Source organism: Ursus arctos, unplaced genomic scaffold, assembly GCF_023065955.2.
Source record: "Ursus arctos isolate Adak ecotype North America unplaced genomic scaffold, UrsArc2.0 scaffold_2, whole genome shotgun sequence".
NCBI classification, from domain to species: Eukaryota; Metazoa; Chordata; class Mammalia; order Carnivora; family Ursidae; genus Ursus; species Ursus arctos.
This window is the reverse complement of record NW_026622874.1, coordinates 2,816,582-2,837,591: the sequence shown is the minus strand read 5'-3', so window position 1 is coordinate 2,837,591 and position 21,010 is coordinate 2,816,582. Positions and strand designations below refer to the sequence as shown.

The following is a 21,010-nucleotide window of genomic DNA, read 5'->3' as shown; positions in this document are numbered from 1 at the left end:
ACTCTGTAAGCAGAAGGGTCATTAGAATGTCACGTGTGCAGCCGCCGCGCTCGGAACACGCGGAGTAAGCGAGTGGGATGCGTGTCTCCCAGCACAAGGATAAGCATAAACCATGGCAGGCATATCGTAAAAGAAAGAGGTAACCAAACTTTGGGGGGAAGACACACACCCCTGTGACGTGCGCAGAGTAACGGCGAAGACCTGCAGCAGAAAGAAAACGTGTTGCAGGAATTCTCTGAAAACCGAGCTTGGGGAACTGGCATCTCTCATTATAATGAGCTCACACTGTCTGCGGGCTCCGGGCCCAGCTAGTAACTGACCAATCCCCGACCCGGCCCCTGGCAGCCCTCAGACCGCTCCCAGAACCTGCGACCTCCGGCCCCTGTGGGACCCCTCGGGAGCAGCGCAGATGTGAGGTCCCGGACGCGAGCAAACAGATGGGAGCCAGCCCGAATCTCTTCCTGGAGCAAATTCCCTGTCGCTGTCTCTTCGCTGGTTTGATATTTTATTTGGTTTTGATGCAGAGCCCATCCTGACTAGTATTACAGTCCCAGAAGTACCGTTCACGGGTCCGGCATCCCCAGTGCCTACGGCTGTTGGCCCCATCCTGGAAACACGTGACTGAATAATTCGCCCCTTGAGCACGTCACTGGTCTATACATGCAGCACCCCGTGTCACCCTCGGTTTGCTGGAGCTTTAGTAGAGAACATTTCTCAGTGCTCCCCCCATCCTGCCGCATGTCCAGAGACAGAGAAGCTTTAGTTACTGCCCAAATTTCACTCGTCTGCCATCACTTCCTAGGGCTGTCAGCCATCTTCCGGAAAGTTGGGTCCATCGTCCACACCACAGTGATCGTGGTCTGGCTGGGGGGGGGGGGGGGGGAGGTGAGGACGCGCGTGCCAGTGGGACATTAGCTGGTGAACTGGGGCTGGAGCCCTCGGCCACCACCTCCCCGTCCTCTGCCTTCCAGCCTGTCACCAAGGCCCCTTGCTGCAGCCCGCCTGGGTGGTGTGGCCACATCTGCCGTGGTCTGTGGCTGCCCTCCAGAAGAGGGGGGGCCGACGGGACACCCTGGCAGCTGCTCTTCTGAAATACTGCCCACAGATGACAGAAATGCCCCCCATCTACACGCCTGCTGCTGCGACCCCCATTTTCTTTGTTCTCATTTTAAATCCTAATAGAGCCTTCTCTCCACAAACCCTGACTTTTGTGTTCATCTCTGAAGTTTGACTTGAAATTCAGAGTTTAAAAAATGAGTCTCTCTGGGTGACCTGAATTGTTCCCCAGGCAACCATGCTGTGGGGTCCAGCAGAGCCTTTTCTGCCCCTTTGTTCCCAAGCCCCTGCCCCCCTCACCCCTACCCCGGGGAATGCCCGGCCCGCCTTGCCCCTGCTCACAGACCGTGCATGCTCAGCCTCAGCCTGACCCTTGTTTCCATCCGCAGACCTCCACCCAGCCTCTCACTGGTCTCCCCAAATGCAACAGCCCCACCCGCCTGGCTCATTTGCACATTTTCTGTCTCTGTGTGGCCAGGTCAAAAAATGGCCCCGTTCCTTGTGCCCCTGGCAAGAAAGCATCTGTTTTTAACCAGAGAGAAGAGTCCTGCCCCCCTCCCCCCAGCTGGGGCATTTTCAAGCTTGTCCTGAGTGAACAGAGCTCCAGAGAAGCCACAGTAGCTACTGCTTGGGGAGCCAGAGCCGGTGGCAGGCCCACCCTGGGGAGAGGCTGGTGGACGCCCACCCGTCCACGCAGCCCACGGCCCAGGGACTGAACACCTTCTTGAGAAGTTCAGTTCACTTCAGCTCTGGGCCTTCTTTCTCCTACCTGTACAGAAAGGCCACTGAATGATTTATCCAGAGGCCCCTTCGCACCTGCCAACCTGGCCGGCTTCACAGTCACCAGTGCCAGAGTTGGGGTCCCGCGGGGGCTCCCTCTTAAAGGGAAGCTGGTTCTCTTTCTAAGGGTTTTTGTTTGGTTTTGGTTTTGGTTTTGGCCGGGACCCGAGTGGTAGAAAGGTGAACCACCTCCCGGCTGAGATCTGAGCCCCGGCCGCGTGACCTTGAAGCCCAGGCGCTCTCGTGCTCTTCTGACCGGCTCAGTGCGGGCGCGTGAACCACCGAGCGCGATCCTCATGGCGGGGAGCAGGCGTCAGATGGAAGGCTGGCCGGCACACACGGGCCACGTGGACTCCGGGTGCTCTCCAGTTTGCTTGGGGGAAGGTGACCTCACCCGTTCTCTTCAGAACTTCGTGGAACGTGGCCTTCGGGGGGGACCGCAATGTGGCAGAAGCTGCAGGGCACACGGCAGGCTGTCTCCAGGTCAGCAGAGCCCCACCTCGTGCCCAGGAAAGTGGCCCACACGCTCATTGACCTTCCCGGGAATCCGGCTCTTGGCGGGTGCAAAGTGGGCCCAGCGCTGGTTCACGGCAATGTCACCGGCACACCCTGCGGTCCCTTCTCCCCTTGAGCTCCCCTGCCGGACCTCTGACGACCACAGGTCTGTGCAGAGGTCAAAGCCCTGGGTACCCTAGACCACGGGGACCTTGGGCCCGGCTCCCTGCCTCTGGACTCCCAGAGCCAGAAGAGTCCGTAGAAGCCGGAGAAAGGAAAAGGCAGAGGCAGGAAAGCCTTCCTTGCAGAACAAAGGCGGGGCCGATGCTTCCTTGGCTTTCTGGAAAACAGCAGCTGGAGCCGGACTTGGGACCCACGGCACGGGGGGAGGCGTGGAGCCCTGGGCGCACACGGCGGGGTCAGAGTGCCGGGGCGCCCGGGTTCTGGCAGCTCCCGTGCCCGCTCTGCCCGCGAGCTCTGCCTACACTGGGGTCCCACACCTCGTGCGATCCGACCTTGTTGTCTTCCAGCTTTCTGGAATCCCGCAAGTCCCGCGAACTTCCTCTGCACATGGGCAGGTGTCTGTGTTTTATAGGGACCATGTTTCCATGGTAAATAGATTTTTAAGAATTCCCAAAGGACAGACAGTGTCACCAACAGCAGAGAGAGGAGCCTCTGGCTGCCTCATGTTTGAAAGCGTTAAGAATAAAGACAACACTGACATTTGGGGTTGTAATGTGACGGAATCACAGTCTTTTAAAGGCAAGAACCACTTCTCCACACTCCATGCAATATTCAGTGTTTTGTTCACTTGTCTAATTGGATTAAAATATTTAGCTCCCTTTAAAATCTTGATTGTGAATTTATATTGCAAAATGTAATGTCTGACTCAGGAAGCAATGACTGGAGCAAGTGTGTCTGAAGCAACAGAAAATCCGATTTATTTTTCTTCCATGAGTCTCGTTCTGAAATTATTCGCTCTTGGACAAAGTGAACTGTTAAACGGAAGAGCAAGTTTGGCTTCAATGAAACCGTATGTGCTTTTCAATATTAATTACACACAGGGCCTTCCATGAAAAAAAGGAAAAAGAAACCCACAAAAGTTCAACTGTGCTATTTGAGTTGCTTGGGGAAGTTTCTCTGAGGGTCGCGAGACCCTCATGTTAGAAACGCAGCACCAGGGGTCTCGTGTCACTCTTTAAAAACACTCCGGCAGCAGGGAGTTAATGACATTTTAGCTGCATATGTTCAAGTGTATTTAAAAAAATATGCAAGTCACTTTGGTTGACAGTGTCTTGTACACAGTTTTGAAAGAATCAGGGCAAACTTTAACAGAGTCAGTTTTTATTTGAAAAATATTTTCTGGGAATGTATCAGTGTTTATTTTTGAGACTGACAATTCGGGTGAAAATCAGGATAAAAACAAAAAAACAACAATTTGGTTGAAATCAAATTGTTTGTTTTCATCTATTTAGAATTCTTTCCAAAAAGTCTTGGTTCAGGAGGAGGCTTTCTAATTTATTTTATTCAGTGTATCTGCTGTTCTATTCAGGCACCATCTGTCCTGCAGGTAGCTAACTTCGGGGACGCGCCCACGTGAGGTGGGCGAGGCCCCCAGGGCTCGGGAAGGACCCCCGCAGACCTGCGTACACCTCCGGGTCCCGTCCGGGCACCCCCTCCCCCCAGTGGGACCCTCCCTCCGGCGGCCATTTCTACCCCTGCCCCTGGCTTCAGTCACAAATGGGCCCTGCCTCCCCTCCTCCCCGCGCCTGGTGCTTCGCTCACGTCCGCTCTTGCCTGGCTCCTTTGATGTAATGAGATGATGTCCATGATGCTGAATATACTCACATGTGGCTGCTGGATCCAAGCACAAGTTTGAATCAAACTAGAAAGTTCACTGCCAAGAAGGCTCAAAAGTCACAGGGCCAACTGACGAATCACTGATAAGTCAGTCTCAGGAGCCGCTTCCTGACCGTAGAGACGCTTCGTCTGCAGGGACTGGAAGGGAGCCCCTCCCCAGACTGAGCACTGAGCACGGAGCCCCAGGGCCCGTGGGGAAGGCGGCTACAGAAAACGCAAACCTGAACCCCGACGTGTTGCCCAGTGAGGAGGACCTGCACGAACTCTCGGGGTACGAAGCCAGCCTCTAAACGGGCAACTTCGTTCTTTCCCGGGGCTCAGCCGCCACTCTCCCTGGGACTGATTTCCTCAGCTGGCGCCCCCTCCCTGGCCAGATGTTAGAGACCCAGCCAGAGTCTCTGTCCCCCAAGAAGAGGCGACAGGGCCGGTGCCCAGGCAGGGCCTTGAGGCCGTGTCTGCAGCCAGGCGGCGTGGGGGTCTTCGGGGCTCCTTTCTCCACAACGACCAGCACAGCCCATTAGGACATTTTAAAGGCCTTTTCCTAGAAGTCCACACCCGCTGCGCGAGGCAGCAGAGTAACAAAGCCACTGCTTTTAGTCGCCCGAAGAACAAGGCAGACGAGAAGCCCTGAGCCGGGGCCACTCGGCCGGCCCCCCGGCCTGCACGCCAGCGGCACTGCCGGGAAGCGGGGATTCTCACGGTTAAAACGGCACCGCGGCCTGCTTACGACTACGACCGGCTCGCTTGGCCAGACGTGTTGTGCGGGTTTCAGAACGAGCGCAGAAACGATTGAGGATAAGAAAGCCTTCTGAATGGACGGCGCTGTTTCCTGTCAGAGGCCACAGGCCGACCCGAGGCCTGTCCTCTGCTCCAGGGCCCAGGGCTTGGGACCTGGGAGCAAACCCGAGGCCTGGGACTCGGCCTCGGAGCAGCGGCCCCGGCCAGGAACTCCCCACTCCCTGTTGGGCATCAGGTGGACAGAGAGTTTGAGAGTTTGACACACGCAATTAAGTCCCGATGCTTAATCCGTCCAGGCTGAGAAAATGGAAGCCTTTAGCCGAACGTTTCATCCCTAAGCGAGAGATGAACCAGTGTCTCTCCAGGAAAACGGAGCAGGGTCAGTCACTCGGGAGCTCACAGCAGGCAGCGTCCTCCCATATCCCTGCTGGGGGCACACGGTGGCCTTGTTCACTTCAAGGGCTGGAAGCTAAACTCACAATTCCAGTTTATTCCATGGCCAAAATAGGTCTAACACCACACTTGGGTAGAAAGAGCAGGCCTTCGGTTTAGATATGCCACAGAGAGCTCACAAAGCTGGATCCCTGCCTCTTCTTTGAACAGTATTTGCTACTGAAAGCCAACAGTCCCTCTATGAAATGTCTTTTGTCGTGTTCATATTAAAATAACTCCAAATGTACTATTTGAATCTGAAAGATCCCTTTAGAGGTAAGCCAGATGGGCTGGTGTCAGATAACTCAGGATGGTCAAACCATCTCTGTGGCTTCAGGCAAGAGACGAAAGACCTGCTCGCTTTTCTGAGGATTTTTTGAGGTTTTGGGTTTTGGTTTTTTTTAATGCATTTTATGAAAATTTTGCAATCCATTTGGCAATTACCAGGTTTTTAAAGCCCTGGAAGAGGTTTCTAAGCACTGATGGTCCATGTTAACATCTGAGTGGCTGTGAGGTACACAGATGGGGGGTTAGCAGGGAAACCCTACAGGATAACGATCCGGTCCAGAATCGACAGGAAACTACCGTGTGCTCAGAGCTCTACAGAAGACTCCCTACAAGTCTTATTCTTTTTTTTTTTTTTTTTTTTTAGATTTTATTTATTTGACAGAGAGAGACAGCCAGCGAGAGAGGGAACACAAGCAGGGGGAGTGGGAGAGGAAGAAGCAGGCTCATAGTGGAGGAGCCTGACGTGGGGCTCGATCCCACAACGCTGGGATCATGCCCTGAGCCGAAGGCAGACGCCTAACGACTGTGCCACCCAGGTGCCCCTACTAGTCTTATTCTTAAATGGTTCTTGGCTCCTAGAGCCAAAAATTCGCTCATGCTAGGAGCCCCTGTCCCTCCACCGTGTGCGACAGGAGCCTAGTCACCTGCCTGGAGAGCTGGTGGCCCCAGCCCTTGGCTGGCTCCACCCACGGCCTCCTACAGGACCGGCCCAGACAGTTAGGTTGTGGCCCATGTCGGGCCTGAGCTCTTCAGAGCCTGCAAACACTTCAGAAGTGCTCAAAGCTCCGTCTCCCTCAAAATTACTCAACCATCTTGTTAAAATGCCGATTCCTGGCGTGTGTGAACAGAATCCGTGTTCTCACGGTTACCTGTTTCTGCAAGCTTCCCGGATGACCACGGTGCGTGGTGTGAGAGGGTCAGTGGCACCAGGGGCATGGTGTGCAGACGGGTCCCCAGCCCCAGGCCTCAGCCCAGCACCTGGCCCTGGGGTATTCTCTTACTCTACCTGGAAAACTGAGTGGGACTGTGCGAGGGCTTCAGTGCACTGAGTGGGAAAATTCCCTCAGAGGACAGCAGCGCCCCGATACCCATTCGGCACATGTGGAAAGAAGAATGAGAGACAGTTTCCCACTCTTCTCCTTTCCAGAGGCATTCTTCCCATTAATCATGCCAAGCGCTTGCTGTGTGGGCACCTGGGGGCCATCCCAGTACGAGATCCGAAGACAAGGCGGAGACCGTGGCCAGCCCGTGGACCACTCATTACCCTAACAAATCGCCTGATGGGGCAGAAAGTACAGCTTCTCTGACGGGAAGAGAAGCCATTTAGGGGAAGAAAGTCTCACGCCACGCTGCAGACTCACCTGGATGTTCTCCTCCCTCCACGAGCCCTGGTGGCCCCAGATCCACACTCAACAGGAAAGGCCGGGGCTGGGGCATCAGAATCAGGGGCCGTCTGTGGTGTCCCTACCTGCCAGCTGTGCGGCTGTGGGAGCCCGGGTTTCCCTGTCTGCAAAGTGGTGACGAGAATCGATCTTGCAGGCTCGTTCAAGGGTGACGAGAGTTAGCGCGCTGTCGGGACATCTGCTGGGCTCAACTATCCGGCAGCTGACTTTGGACAAGACTCCTGCCGGCCACTCACCGCGGCTCCCCCAGTCGGCAACACCTCTTTCCTCAACCGACTCAAACTGCACACAGCCCCAGGGGCGGTTCGGAGCCCACTTCCTGCAAAAAGCCTGCTCACCACGACAGCCCTCTGCGTCCTTCCATGGGTCGCACCCCTCAGTGTGGCCCTGCCGAGTCAACGGTTGTTCTCGTGCACAACCTCCAGCTCCCCAAAGAGGGCAGGCCCGTGGCCCACACGCCCATGTCCCCCACTGCTCCCGGACATAGTCTGCAGGGCCCCTGCCAGCTTACGAGCTGCCGGCTGTGACCACTGGGCATCTCCCCGGTCGCACGCAGCTCCGAGACAGGGAATGCGAGAAAGCCCCACTCGCAGAGCCTGCCGTGTTCTCTGGTGGGAGAACCGGCCCGGGGGGACCCCCCCACCCCCACCCCTGGGCTGGCTTTGCACGGTACCTGGGATCTCAGACGTCCCACCTCCTCCGACAGGCTCTGTCTCTCCAGCAGGAGCTGGCTCTGCTTGCTGAGGAGCTGCACCAGCTGCTGGGCTGTGGCCTGGCTGTGCTTGTCCAGCTGCTTGAGCCTGCGGACAAATCCAGCACAGAGTTAGGGATGGGTCCTGAGACGCGGGGACAGCAAGCTGCAGAGAGCAAGGGGGACAGTGGCCAACTTCAGCCCTTCGATGTGTTCCACTGCTGTCTGTGTCCGAGGGAAGCCCTGGTCAGTGAACCAGGGGCTGTAAATCCAGGTGACCCTGAGGGGCGAGGCTTTGGCCAGCAGCGGACCCTTGGAACAAGCAGTGATTAAGCTGAATGGAATCGTATCAAATGTGAAAGGGACTCAGGAGCCATCTCTGGGAGCTGTCAATGAGGAAACACACACATAAGGTGGATAAGAAGAAAAACGGAAACCTTAAACTCACAGAGGTCGAGGACGAGGGGCCTAAATGCCTCCATTGTTCAGCCGGAAACGTCTCTGGCAGGCTGCAGCAGACAGCCCGCCCTGGCTGGGGAAGTGCGCGAGGGACAGCAGAAACACTGAACTAAGGGCTTTCCATTATTAATCACTCAGTCAATCATGAGCTCCGGCATCGCTGACCAGATGTCTTTAAAGATCCTAAATTTGTCATTCTGCTGATGGGCCCTCCTCTCCAGACTTGCTAATTCACTCAAACTATTATCCTCATTTGTCCACAGACGGCTTCCTACAGCACACGCACCCCTGGAAATGTAGGCTTTGGATTAAATTTAGAGTTGCACAACTACCCAGTACTGTTCTGGAAAGAAGTTGGCTGTGTCCCGCACCCTTCCTCATGCACCAAAAGCACCAATGGTGAAATTAACTTGTATTTTACAAGGAAAGGATTTTAAAAACTCAAGAGGCATTTCAAACTCCAGGCTGCACGTCCAACACTCACCGAGTCAGAGGCCACGATGTGATGTGCAGACGTCAGGCTGCCCTCGGGTTAAGTCTTCCTGCAGCTTGCCGAGCTTCTCGTGCGCTCCCAGCACAAAGAAGCATCGACAAGGGCAGAGACTCGGGCCTTGGGGTGGGTGGACTCCTTTCCTAACCTAACAGTAGGCAGCACCAGCAGACGGGTAGAGCTGCGTGCTGGGAAACCTAACACCACTCCAGTGTTGCTCACGCTCTCCCAGGCTCTTGTGCCACCAGCAACCCTGTCCATTCCGAGACTGCACCGACCGCGGGCCTTCTCAACCTCGGGAGGATTCCGTGGGCAATCACTGCTCAAGCTTTCCCGAAGGCACACATGATACCGCTCGGGTCCCCACCCGGGTCTCCTCCTCCTCACACACGGGGGGAAGAGCAAGGAAGGAGCCAGGGCAGGGCTTGGTTCTTCCCTCCTGTGTGTGTAGCTGTTCAGGGCCAGGGTCAGGTGTTCTGGCCCTGGCTGGCCTCCCAGTGGCCCGGATCAGGCTGGGGCAGAATCGAACAAACCATCTCCCATCCAAGTGTGAGCGCTTTCCTGCTTCGACACTGTATACAGGACAGTAATGCCCCCTTGCCCCCGTGACCCTGCCTCCGATCCTGGTGAAGCCAGGGCACTGCAGCTCTGGGAAGCCCCTCTGTCCCCAGAGCCACCCATCACACTGTCACATGAGGACAATTTCCCCTGAGAGCAGTCTCAAAACCACCCCATGGATGTCAGACTCCTGCACGGTCTCCTGGACAGACAGCAGCGGAGGGGCAAGCGCATCCCAGGGCGGCAGAACAGCCCAGCCAGGGGGCACGGGCGGTGCGGGGCAGGGCACTCTGCGCGGGCTGACCCACCGACAGACGCAGGCAGGCACCACTCATTTGAGCAGCTACTCTGCTGCCCGGCATTGGAGTGGGTCCCCTAGAAGATGCGGCGTTGAGGAGAAGCGCCTTTTCCTTGAGAAGCAGACAACCTGCTGCTCGGACACCTGAATCAGGCGAGAATCATCATCATTAGCAGTTGAGCTGTCTCAGCCCGTGGGTGGCTTTCCCCCTCCAATCGAGTCCCGGGTGTGGAGGCAGCCACAGGCGAAGCTAGCCAGGTAGGAGCCCACTGGCTTCGTGCTTGCTGGAAACAAACCTAACAGAAACATGCGATAAATCGATGACACCATTAAGGCTTAAAGGCAACAAGGCGCCAGGAGTGGCCCTTCTCCATGTGGTCCCTTGCCCTGTGCTTTGATCAAATGGGATAACAGTCCTCCGGACTGATGGCTTCAGTATGTGTTTCTGGGCTCCCGGAAACCTGATCCAGAGCTGTGGTCCGAGCCAAACCCTGCTATCTCAGTACAAAATGCCGGCCACGGGCTGGCCACACTGGCTTACAGCCAGAAATGGGGCCAGTTCCTGCCTAGACCCTCCTCCCTTGGAGCCTCGAAGACCTAGGCCAGGCTCTGTTGGCCGTTTTGCAAACGGTAGTCTTCAGATCCCTGCGGCGGTTACCTGAGAGCACCCAGGCCGCACCCGGAGCGGCTGAATCAAGTCCCGGGGTATGGTCCCGCCAGCACCACCCAAGTGAGGAGGAAGGACCTCGGGAGGGCCGTGCCTTCCGCCCCCACCCCCCAACTTCACAGCCAGAGCCAACTTGAAAACCCCTGGCAGTCAATCTTGGGGTGCTTTTCTCCCTTTAAAAGACATGCTCCCTCCTTGTTTGAGATCAGCCTCTATTACGTCCCTCCACGTGCAGCAACAAAGTCCATCACAAGCTCAAAAACGTAAAAAACAATAACCAACCCAAACCCACATTTGCTAAAAGACAGAAAAACAGAAACAAAGAAAGAAACCCAGATTTTAGATAAAAGGGACTCGGATAAGGAAATTTCAATAGCAGCTTTCTTGAGGTGTTTTATGAATATCGGGAAGACCTTTTTCTTTTTTTTTAATTAACAAGTTATTTTTTGGAGCAGCCGGCCCCAACCACCGCACAACCCTGCCTATACTCTGTTCTTGGAGGTTAGGATATCTTGGGGCGTCCTGTGACACAGAAGCTGTCTTGTATGCTCCATGCCGCTTACAGCTCATGTATGTCTAAGCGCGCAAGCTCGGCCAACCCCGGCGCAGCTCCCACCGCGGACGGCGGCTAACGTTGACTGAGCCCCGGGCTTCGTCCCCCACACAGACTATCCAATTAAAAGGTAGGTGCTGGCATCCCATTTTACAGATGAGAAACTGAAGCTGAGAGGTTCAGTGAACTCACACAAAGCCATACAAGAAGCACTGGAGCTCGGAGGTGTTCTTAACTCTTGTTAAGGGATGGTTCATTCATCGAGTTAATTCAACAACCCAACCGGTTAACCCTTCCTTGGTAAGCACCTCATTTGCCCTGCAGCCAAACCAACAGATGTGGACCTTGTCCTCCGGCCGGTGGTGGTCCCTGCCTGCACCGAGAAAGAGACGATGGGAGGAGGGACAGGCCTGGGATAGAAGTTCTGGGGTCAGGGAGGTACCCGTGAGCCATGCACCCACCGAGCAGAGGGCCCGGGGCAGGTCTGGCTGGATACCTGCTGCAGTGTGCGGCCGTGAACGCGGGGCAGCACTCACCCAGGAAAGCCTGGCGGAGGTTTTCAAGTTCGTTAAAAGTACAGGCACCCTTGGGGCGCCTGGGTGGCTCAGTCCGTTGAGCATCCGACTCTTGGTTTCCGTTCCTGTCATGATTGTCAGGGTCCCGTGATCAAGCCCCCAGTCGCTCCGTGCTCAGCGGGGAGTCTGCTTGTCTCTCCCTCTGCTCCTCCCCCTGCTCCCTCTCACACTCTCTCAAATAAATAAATAAATGTTTCTCTCTCTCTCTCTGTATATATGTAAATATATGTGTATGTATCCCAGCCCCCTGTAAGCCACCAGCTGCCTGCAGTGAGAGTGAAGAGGCCCAGGCCACATGGACAGGCGAGCGGAGGACAGGGAGCCAGCAAGCCATGGGGACAGCCGACCGTGAGGAAGGAGGAAAGCCAGGAGAGAAGAACCTGGAGCTTAAGGGAAAAGACACTTTCCAGGAGGAAGAGGGAGACCGTTCTGGAGGGGGGGACAGGGGCTTGGCTGAGGGCCAGGGAGCAGGAGGGGTGTAGGCGGTGGAAGGCGCTTGAGCCCGTGGGCAGGAGAGAGGGCAGTTCCTCGAGGCAACAGCTGCCAGGCCACCCGAGGCAGGAAGGCACCCGCAACGGAGACGGAGGCCCTCCTCCCCGAGTCAAGGGGGCATGCGGGCGGGGGAGCAAGGGAAAGCCTCTGCTCCGAAGCCCTCCTGGGCTGCCCCGGTTCGAGGGCAGAGGTGTTTGTCGAGAAAAGCAGCAAGGTGACAGGGTGATGGCCAGGGGGCTGCTATGAAGGGTGAGCGCATTGGCCGGGGAAGGGGCAGAAGGGCCGAGGTGAGGGAGAGCCTTCTCATGCAGACACGGGCGCCCTGACTGGCTCTCTGGACGATCTCACCCCATCCCGGGCCTGCAAGGACTCCTGCTCTCTGCTCTCCCTCCGAGGTTCTCAGCACTGGGGGTCCCTCCGCCTGGAGCGGGACCCCTCCTATGTTCAAGGCTCCGCTCCCAGCTTGAGTGTCATTCTGACAGCTTGCGACTTCCTGTTCTGTTTGGGTCCCTTGTTTTGAGCCATTTCTTCCCCCTGGCACAGAGGAATTAGAGGGGAGAGTGGGGCTGCCCTCCCCAGGCCTGCTTGGGAGTCTGCCTGCACAGCAGCCCCTCCTGCGAGAAGGAGCTCCCCCGCCCCCCGCCCAGCCTGCAAACCACATCCAGGCAGGAGAGAGAGGGGGCATTCTCCAATTTCAGAGCTCAATCCTCAACTTGGACCTTCTTACCCAAGGCCTGTGCGCAGCTCATCTCTGGACCGGGCAGCTATTCCGTCCCTCCCAGATACCCCCGGGACGTACTTGGCATCTGCCCTGTGTGGTCACGGCACGCAGCGGAACCGCGGCCAGGCCAGGCCGGCCCGAGGCAGGAGGCCAGCCCTCCCCAGGAGGCAGCTGGTGTGCCCCTGCCCTTGAGGTCACCGAGGGCTCAACCAGTCTGTGAGCAAGGGACCCTCCGGGCCACTCTCTACCCCGGGCTGGGCGGATTGCAGGTGTAGGGCCCATTTCCTTAAGGACCCGCCGGTGTGTAACCGCCACCACTGGGCAGAAGTGGGGGCCCATGGGGGAGAAGAGCGGCTGCAGCTAGGCTGGGGCAGAGTGGGCAGCACGGGCTGGCCGGTGCAAAGGCTCCCCAGGGGTTATGGGCTGGTGGGGCAGCGGTTACCATGGGAACAGGCGGGCCTGGGTTTCCAAAGCCCACAGATCAGATGTGAGGGGGCTGCTCTGTGTGCCAGGCCTGGACACAGCTCTATTGATCCAACAGCGAGCCTCCCCACCACACCCCGCCGGCATGACCAGAACCAACATTTTTTTTTTAAATATGCAAGACTTCAGGATCACATGGAGCAACTTCATAGAGCTGAGTGGGCTGGGTAAAATGGCTTATGCAAAACAGAAGCAGTGCAAGCTGCCAGTTCTGGTCCTGTGCTGCAGACACTCATTTGCTATGAATACTGTGAAAGCAAGTGAATACATATATTTAAATTTTTTTATGTTGTATGTGATACATACAAAATATATGCAGTGTATAAATAAGTTATGAGGTATAATAATCAAATGAACACTTGTGAGGCTCGTACCAGCATCCAGGGGCCACCGCCCAATTAGCCTCCCCCAGGCCCGCCCCTTCTTCCTCCGGAGGGGGCCAGCGTCCCCACAAATACATGTTTTTTAGATAAGAGGTTTTTGTCTCCCTCAATAATCTCACCCAGCAGCTTCCTACCGATTACTGTGGTTGGTTTGTTAGTTTTTCCTTTCTTTCTTCCTGTTTTTGTGTTATTTTGGTTTGGGTTTTGGTGGTGGTCAAATGTCCTTGATCCTAAAATGTCTTCAGCCCCTTCCTCTGGTCCCTCTGGCCACAGTAAAGATTTGCCCTCCCCTTCTTAGATAAGCGTTCTCAGAAGCTCCGACCCACGATTTCACTGGGACAGGAGGCCTCCTCATGGAAATGAAGAACAGTTTTCAACCAACATACGGATTTAAAAGGTGCAAATATCTGACGATAAAATACGCACTCACTTCTCTACTATTCCCAGCGAGTAGCAAGCATTTTACGTTCGCTAACTCATTTCACCCTCCTAACAATACCAAGAGGTAGGTATTACTACCATCTGTGTCATTTCAGGCTTGAGAAAAGCCGGCACAGACGTGAGTCACGTGTCCAAGCTCAGACAGCTAGCCGGGGAGAGCCAGGGCGGCCAGGCCACGGACGACATGCTCCTTGCTCTGTGTCTCTCTGTCGTGGGTGCGACCACCTCCAGTCTCCTGGCCCAGAGTCTTCCATGCCACCTCCTCCCTCGCCCTTCCGGTCCACATGGCTCCTACTCCTGGCCCCTCAACTCTCCCCATCTTTCTGCTTCCCACCATCCCGGCCGTCCCACCGTGCTCCCATCCACTTACTATCCTCGCGGTGTGTCTGCCACTCCCACCGAACTCACTCAGCTTCCCCAATGGGGTCTCATTCAGCTCCCCATCCCCAGCACTCAGCGAGGTGCCTGCCTTTGAGGCTGTGCTGGATAAATGCGTCAGAATGAAGAAACTCCTTACCAATGGACACTATTTATACCAAAGAGAAGACGTGAAATTTCATCTATGGTCTCAGTATGCTTTCATAGGTGACAACTTTGAAAGAGCATAACGTACACATTAAATAACTTGAAATATGCTATCGAAATTCACCACTAACTTAGAAGAATCCTGGAACAGATGAGTGCCTGCTGCACTTGGATACGGAGACAGGACTTCAGAATCCCGCCACGACCTCCCTATTCTCCTCAGGCAGGAGGCTTGATCTCAGGCAACCTCACATCCTCCATTTCTAGAAGTGAGAAGAGAATACCTCCAGACCTCCCGAATCAGCAGCCCTGGGGTGAGGCCCAGGAGTATATACCTTCATAGGTCCCCTGGGTGTTCTGGTACCTTCTTGAGAGCAGGAATGACTGACACTCAATAATTCACAGTATTATTCCCACATACTAAATGAGTCCCCAGGGAGAATAATTTTTTTCCCTGTGGCTCCAGCTTTGACCCTCCAGCAGCCAGCTGTCCAAATGGAAACTGCCGGGTGCTCCCAAGCCTGGAGGTCAGTCGTGAGAAGTCAAGCAAAGCACGTGACCACGCTGAGCCTCCTCCCGCGTGAGACGAGAGAATAAGCCAGAACAGGGGTCAGCAAACATCACACCCCAGGGCCCACCCACTGCCTGTTTTGTATGGTCTGCAAGTGAAGGGTAGTTTTTATATTTTTAAATGACTAATTTTAAAAATCACAAGAAAAATAACGTTTTGCGACACGAACATTCCATGACATGTTGATGACTTGACCCTTTAGAGAGAAAGTTTGCCGGCTGCTGGGCTTGGGGATGACTGAGTCATGATCCCACGGCGCCGTGACTCTACACGGCCTCCCTGTGTCCCCGTCTTCAAACCCTGCAGTCTAGTCCTAACAATACCCGTTGCCCAGTGTCAAGTCTGAACACCCCAGCGCCCCCGCCGAGTGCTCTCGGTAATGAACTGGGGTCAACAGGCCAGATGCGTGTGCAGTTTACGCTTGGTTCCAATACCCGAAAATCGCCTGCCACAATTTCCGTAATTCCGTCTCATTGACGTGCTTGCACAGAGTCAGCGAGAAAAAGCCACGTGGTGAGAAGTCGGGAACACACTGCAGCCCGTCACCCTCGCTCACACATGAGGGCAGTTTCCACGGTCGCTTTGCCATTCCAACTTCCTGGGCTCAAATCCACCCTGTTCTGCACTGATTGTAACCGAATCATTCACTCTAAAGATCCTGCAATTCTGGGGAGAATTTACATTCCCAGCAAAGGTCATTTATATTTCTGTAGGGCCCCTTTAGTTTTTTACTCCCTCAAATTTCCAATCAGCTTTGGCTACCTGTGGAAGTTGGGGGGCGGGGGGCGGCCTCGGGGCAGCGAGTGGGGGAAAGCCCCCCGCTCTTCTTTTCAGAAAGATCAGGTCATGTGAGAGCTGAGAGGCACTTAGGGGTCATTCAGTCCAGCCCCTGACAGTGAACCCAAGGCCCACGGTCACACGGCCTGTGGGTAGTAAATCTAAGACCGAAGTCCATGTCTCTTGACTCCAAATCCAGTGCTCTTGGAAGCATTTCTGAATCCTTTTGAAAAAGGCCTGACTCCTATCCCATACTACAAAAAACCAGGATTTTAGGCAAGGGCCATGAGAAAGGTGACCCACTGGGTGACCTAGTGGGAGTCAAAGGCACAGAGTCCTTCTCTGAGGCTTGGAGGTGGGGGAGCCCCTTGGCCAGCACTCTTCCACCTGCCTCGGGGGAGGGAGCCAGTGTGGCCTTTGCTTTTTGTTCTTTTTCACACTTCCACTCTATTGCTGACTTAGAGTTTGGGGACTGTAAAACACTGCTGCACCGATGGCTACGAAAATTCCAAAACACGGGGGCTCCCGGGGGGCTCAGCCGGTGAAGCGTCTGCTTTGGCTCAAGTCATGATCCCCAGGGTCCTGGGATGGAGCCCCGCGTCGGGCTCCCTGCTCAGCGGGGAGTCTGCTTCTCCCTCTCCCTCTGCCCCTCTGGCTGCTTGTGCTCACACACTCTCTCCAATAAATAAATAAAATCTTAAAAAAAAAAAACAAAAAAAAATTTCTAAACACTGTTTCTGTTCTTATCTTGTCACCAACGAGTTTGTGGACTCCTCAGCCTGGACGCCACACTGACTAGTCCAGACTGGTGTGGGCAGGAAGGGCGCACACAGGAGGCCCAGAGCTCCAGACACCCACTTGTCCCTGCGGCCTTGGACACTGTCACCTCAGCTCTCTGAAAACAGAGCTTCCCCACAGAACATGGAGAACATCTGCTGTATCACTGCCTTGTCAGCCTAAAGAGCAAGGGCTCTGTGACATGGGCCGAGCTTGCAATCATCTTGGAGGGCCTGGCAGGAAGAAGGCAACCTGTACCCTGAAACAGCAGGGACCAGAGCTGATGCATCCACAATCTTAGACTCTAAGGAACCTCGGGGACCCCTTGCCTTAAGCCTCCGTCCCCTTTAGCCAGCTCTTGTTAAAGCAGAAGCCGTTGGGGAGAGCACAGCTCCACCGGTCAAAATGAAATAGGACAGAGGAAGGAGAACAGCTGAAAATCCCAATGTTCGCAGAGTAGAATCCAGGCCACATCTGGCTCACGGCCATTTAGAAGCCTTAGCAGAAAGACCCAGACGGCCTCTCATATTGTTCCCTACCTATGCCTAAACTTAGATATCCTGAAAACTGTTTATTTGGAAATAATATCATCCTTATGAAAAGTTGCAAGAATAGTACAAAGAATCCCACATACCCTTTATCCAAATTCACCTACTGTCACCATTCCAACCCATTTATTACTCTGTTCTCTCTCCCTCTCCCCCCCCACACACACGTGCGCGCACACTCACGCACACACATATGTATATTTTTTATTGCTTTCGGAGCCATCTGACAGCAAATCCCGTGAACCTAGACCTCAGTGTATGTCCTAAGGATAAAGACACTCCCACAGACCCTAGTATAGGACCAACTGCAGTAACCGCAACAGGAATACAATACCTTTATCTAACCTGTTGATTTCCAATTTTGTCAACTGATCCCAAAATGTGTCTTTTCCTCTTTTACCAAAAAGATCCTTGGCACTTAGATATCATGTCTTGTTAGTACGCTTTATCTGGCACAATTAAAAGATCGGCTTTATTTTGATGAATGCTCTTTGTAATGCAATCAAATGTCTCAGAAGCAGGCGTGGAACTATCAGAGCGCATTTGGCTCCTGCCCAGTCACCCTCTTGAGTTTCTTTTTTTTTTCTTAAAGATTTTATTTACTTATTTGAAGGGTGGGAGGAGCAGAGGGGGACGGAATGAGAATCTCAAGCAGACTCTGCTGAGCGTGGAGCCCGACGCGGGGCTCGATCCCACGACCGCGACATCGTGACCTGAGCCGAAACCAAGAGTCAGCCACTTAACTGACTGAGCCCCCCCGGCGCGCCGCAACCCTCTGGAGTTTTCTCAGCAGTGTGGTGTTTGCACGAGGATTCATGTCCAGCGAGGTCCCCTGGTGCTCCCGGATGCTCAGACCCTCTGGGAGCGGTCCTGGACTTAGCGGGTCCGCGCTGTCTGAGCTTTCTGTCTCCTTCACGTTTGACCTTTCTTGCGATAGGCGAATTGGTCACAGAGGTGTGAGCCAGCCCACGCCAAGTAACCAGATCCTATCACTACGGTACGCTGATTGGCACACATCTTAATTAGGTTTTAATGCAAGTAATTTGATAAGTACTCCTGGCCATCCACTGCGGAACTGTCAACGCTGAAAGCTTTTTATGTAGCTCCTCTTCCGTCTCTAGTCTATACCCAGGCAGCCTCCCCGCTGACCCTTGTCAAAGAACCCCATCTGCTGGTTGCCACGGTAACTGAAGGAGACCAATTGAGCTGAACAGAGTGACTCAGAAATAAAATCTGCGGCCAAAGGACTTCTGCTAAGAGTAATAAATCATTTAGTAAAAGGGGGTCCTCCACACAGTGATGAGTGTTGGGCTAACGTGGTGGCAGAAGTCTTCCAGGGTGGAGCGGAGCGGGGGCCTGCTGGAGCTCGTCTGCTTTCCGGGGGCTCGGGCAGCAGAAGGAAGAGTCCGATCCTGCCCGGTTGCAAGCCATCGCGGGGGAGAAGGAACCAATTCCATCAACAGTTTACTGTTTGGGCTATGAAATGTTGAATTTTAAAAGTGTCAAGAGAACCAGTCTAGGCTTCCAACACTCCTTCCTCTTTTTTTAAAAAAGAGCACCAGTAAAGAAAACGCCCCAAGGTGCTCAGGAAACCGATGTGGGCCTGAGGAAGGGGGCGGGGAGAACGAATATGAAGGCTGCTCTGGAGTAAGGAGCTGCCACCGCCTCCCTGTCCTCGATCAACTCTTAGGGGTTCCAGGCAGAAGTCAGCTCTGCGTCCAAGGTTTGCGGCCCTTGAGACAGCAGGGAGACAGGGTTCTGTTCAGAGCGCTGGGAGCATCCCCACAGGATGGTCACGGAGAGGGTCCAGGGCTCTCTCTAGGGCAGTGGGTCGGTGTTCCTCACCAGCAAAACAAGCAGCCTTCCTAAATTAAGATTTCCTGAATGAGAGGAAAGAAAAGAAAGGGAAGGAGCGGCCTTCCTGGGGGCTCAGGCCCTGACCCCACAGGCACTGTGGGGTCACGGCCCCCTGGTGAGCTCCTGCTGGCTAGACTAGGAATCCCCTGTGGGTAACAGAGCCCAGGTTCTAAGAAGAAACCCCAGGCATGCTACACCGTCCACACAGCATTTAATCTCTATAGGCCAGATCCTCGATGGCGGTGATGGGCAGCAGTGGGAACCACCTCCCCGACAGCCAACTGCGCGGGGGGGGGGGGGGGAGGGGGGTGAGGGGCTAGAGGACGGCAGAGGGGCCTGTGTTGGGGGATGGTGGTGGGAGGCTGGGGACCGCCTTCCCCTGCCTGTGCCTCTCCCCACGGACTGCATACCGGCATTTGAAGAGGTGTAGGTGCGGAATACGGACATGCTCCCAACCCCTGACCCTCAGGGCAACGGGAGGGCCCTGCACCAAACCATCCCCAGGGATGATGTCCTGCTTTAGGAAAGAGCAACTGCCCAACAGGAGGTGGTAGTTGGCATACGTGCACCCCCGCCCTGCATCCTAGAGGCTGCCAAAGACAGGTTCATCCGAGAGTTGTAGCGAAACCCCGTGGCCGAGTCCGAGCGCCCAGGAGCTCGCAGCCCGCCTCCCACCGCGCGCTGGCCACTTCCGAGCGCGCCCGCCGCGCACCCGCACCTGCTCTCGGCCGCCTCCGAGCGCGCCCGGGGCGGGAGGCGGCCGCTCCAGCAGGGGGGCCGGAGGGGGGTGGCGCCCGGCTCCCGCTCCCGCGCTCCGCGCGTCCCGACCTCGGGGGCGGCCGTCGGGAGGGCGGGGGGCCGGGGGGGCTCTGCGCTTTGGCGCAGGGAGAGGATTAAGCCGACGTGGCAGGCAGGCGAGGAAGGAGACGGCGAAAGCCTCATTAACTGCAAGCTCACGTCCCCGTTTCTTACCCGAGCAGCAGTGTGAACACAGTTTGGTTTCCTTGGGACGGGAAAGGTGCTGCGGGACTGGCTCTGCTTTTCTTACCTTCCAAGTCCTTACTCGTGAACCCAGCATGGATCGTTGGCCGAGCCCGTGGAGGACTCAGATTTGAACTGGAAAAACTAACGGGCCGAGGCCATGCTACAGCCCGCTCCAACTTAGAGAGTAAGCCGCTCCCGCCACGTCCCTGGAAGTACCAGGCGTCTGAAGGACTCAAGGCGATGGGCAGGACATCGCTTTACCGCCTCCCATTACCGTCCAGTACCCAGCTGTTCTTAGGATCCGTCCTAAAACGTGCCCTGAGAAACAGGGCTTTCAGATTCCCTACACGCCACCTAAGCGAGTGCTGCTTTAGGACACGGTGGCTCATATTAAACCCCCTCTGCGCCCTTACAAAGTTACCCTTAGTTTCACTTCTAAACAAGACTTCCCAGCGCTTTGTCTCCACTCGCTCGCTCGAATTCTCGTCCATATTTCAATTCCCAGATACTCTCGAACTTTTTGCACACGCTGCCAGTTTGAGTCCGCACAGAATAATCAGTGTATTAATTCCACTCGGAGAGAGTGGGGTTTTTCTAACACAATCTGCGCAACCTGAACTCTTTCCTTCAGAAACACTTTGCCTTTAAAAAGAAACTCCCAGCATGAACCTCATAAGAAGCGACATGTAACAGACAGTGCCTGTGGCGCTGGGCATGCAGCTCGGAATTAAAAGAGGATTTTTTACTTTGTTTCTTCGGTGCCATGTGCATAATGTGCGTGTGGACGAAACTGACATCAGACATTTAAAGCAAAGAGGGATGGGGGAGGGGACGTGATGGTGGCGGAAAGAAAATGTGTTGATAAAAACAGTAACTTCTGTTAATCTACATTTTTCAGTTACTGTCTTAATTAAGAATGTTAGGAAATATGTTGCAGTTTAATTGCATTGTTTCAAGAAATTCTAATGCTGACAAATTTGGGCCCATGTACACTTGGGTGGTGAAAGGGATTAAAGTGGTAATTTCTTCCAATTGGTAGATAACAATTAAAATTATACTTCCCCCTCTGCGCCCCTCCTTCCTCGCCCCAGATCCCACATTCAGAAAA

At 54.9% G+C, this 21,010-nt stretch overlaps 1 protein-coding gene across 8 annotated transcripts in view; it reads right to left on the bottom strand.

Annotated features, from left to right (window-relative positions):
• SDCCAG8 (SHH signaling and ciliogenesis regulator SDCCAG8) overlaps positions 1–21,010 on the bottom strand; it is a 225,179-nt gene that overhangs the window by 1,425 nt on the left and 202,744 nt on the right. For all 8 annotated transcript variants that reach the window (XM_026509571.4, XM_044388005.3, XM_048225154.2 and 5 more), the window contains one exon: positions 7,726–7,852. In XM_026509571.4, the coding sequence (XP_026365356.2) occupies positions 7,726–7,852 (127 nt within the window). The remainder of the gene's footprint in view (positions 1–7,725; positions 7,853–21,010) is intronic.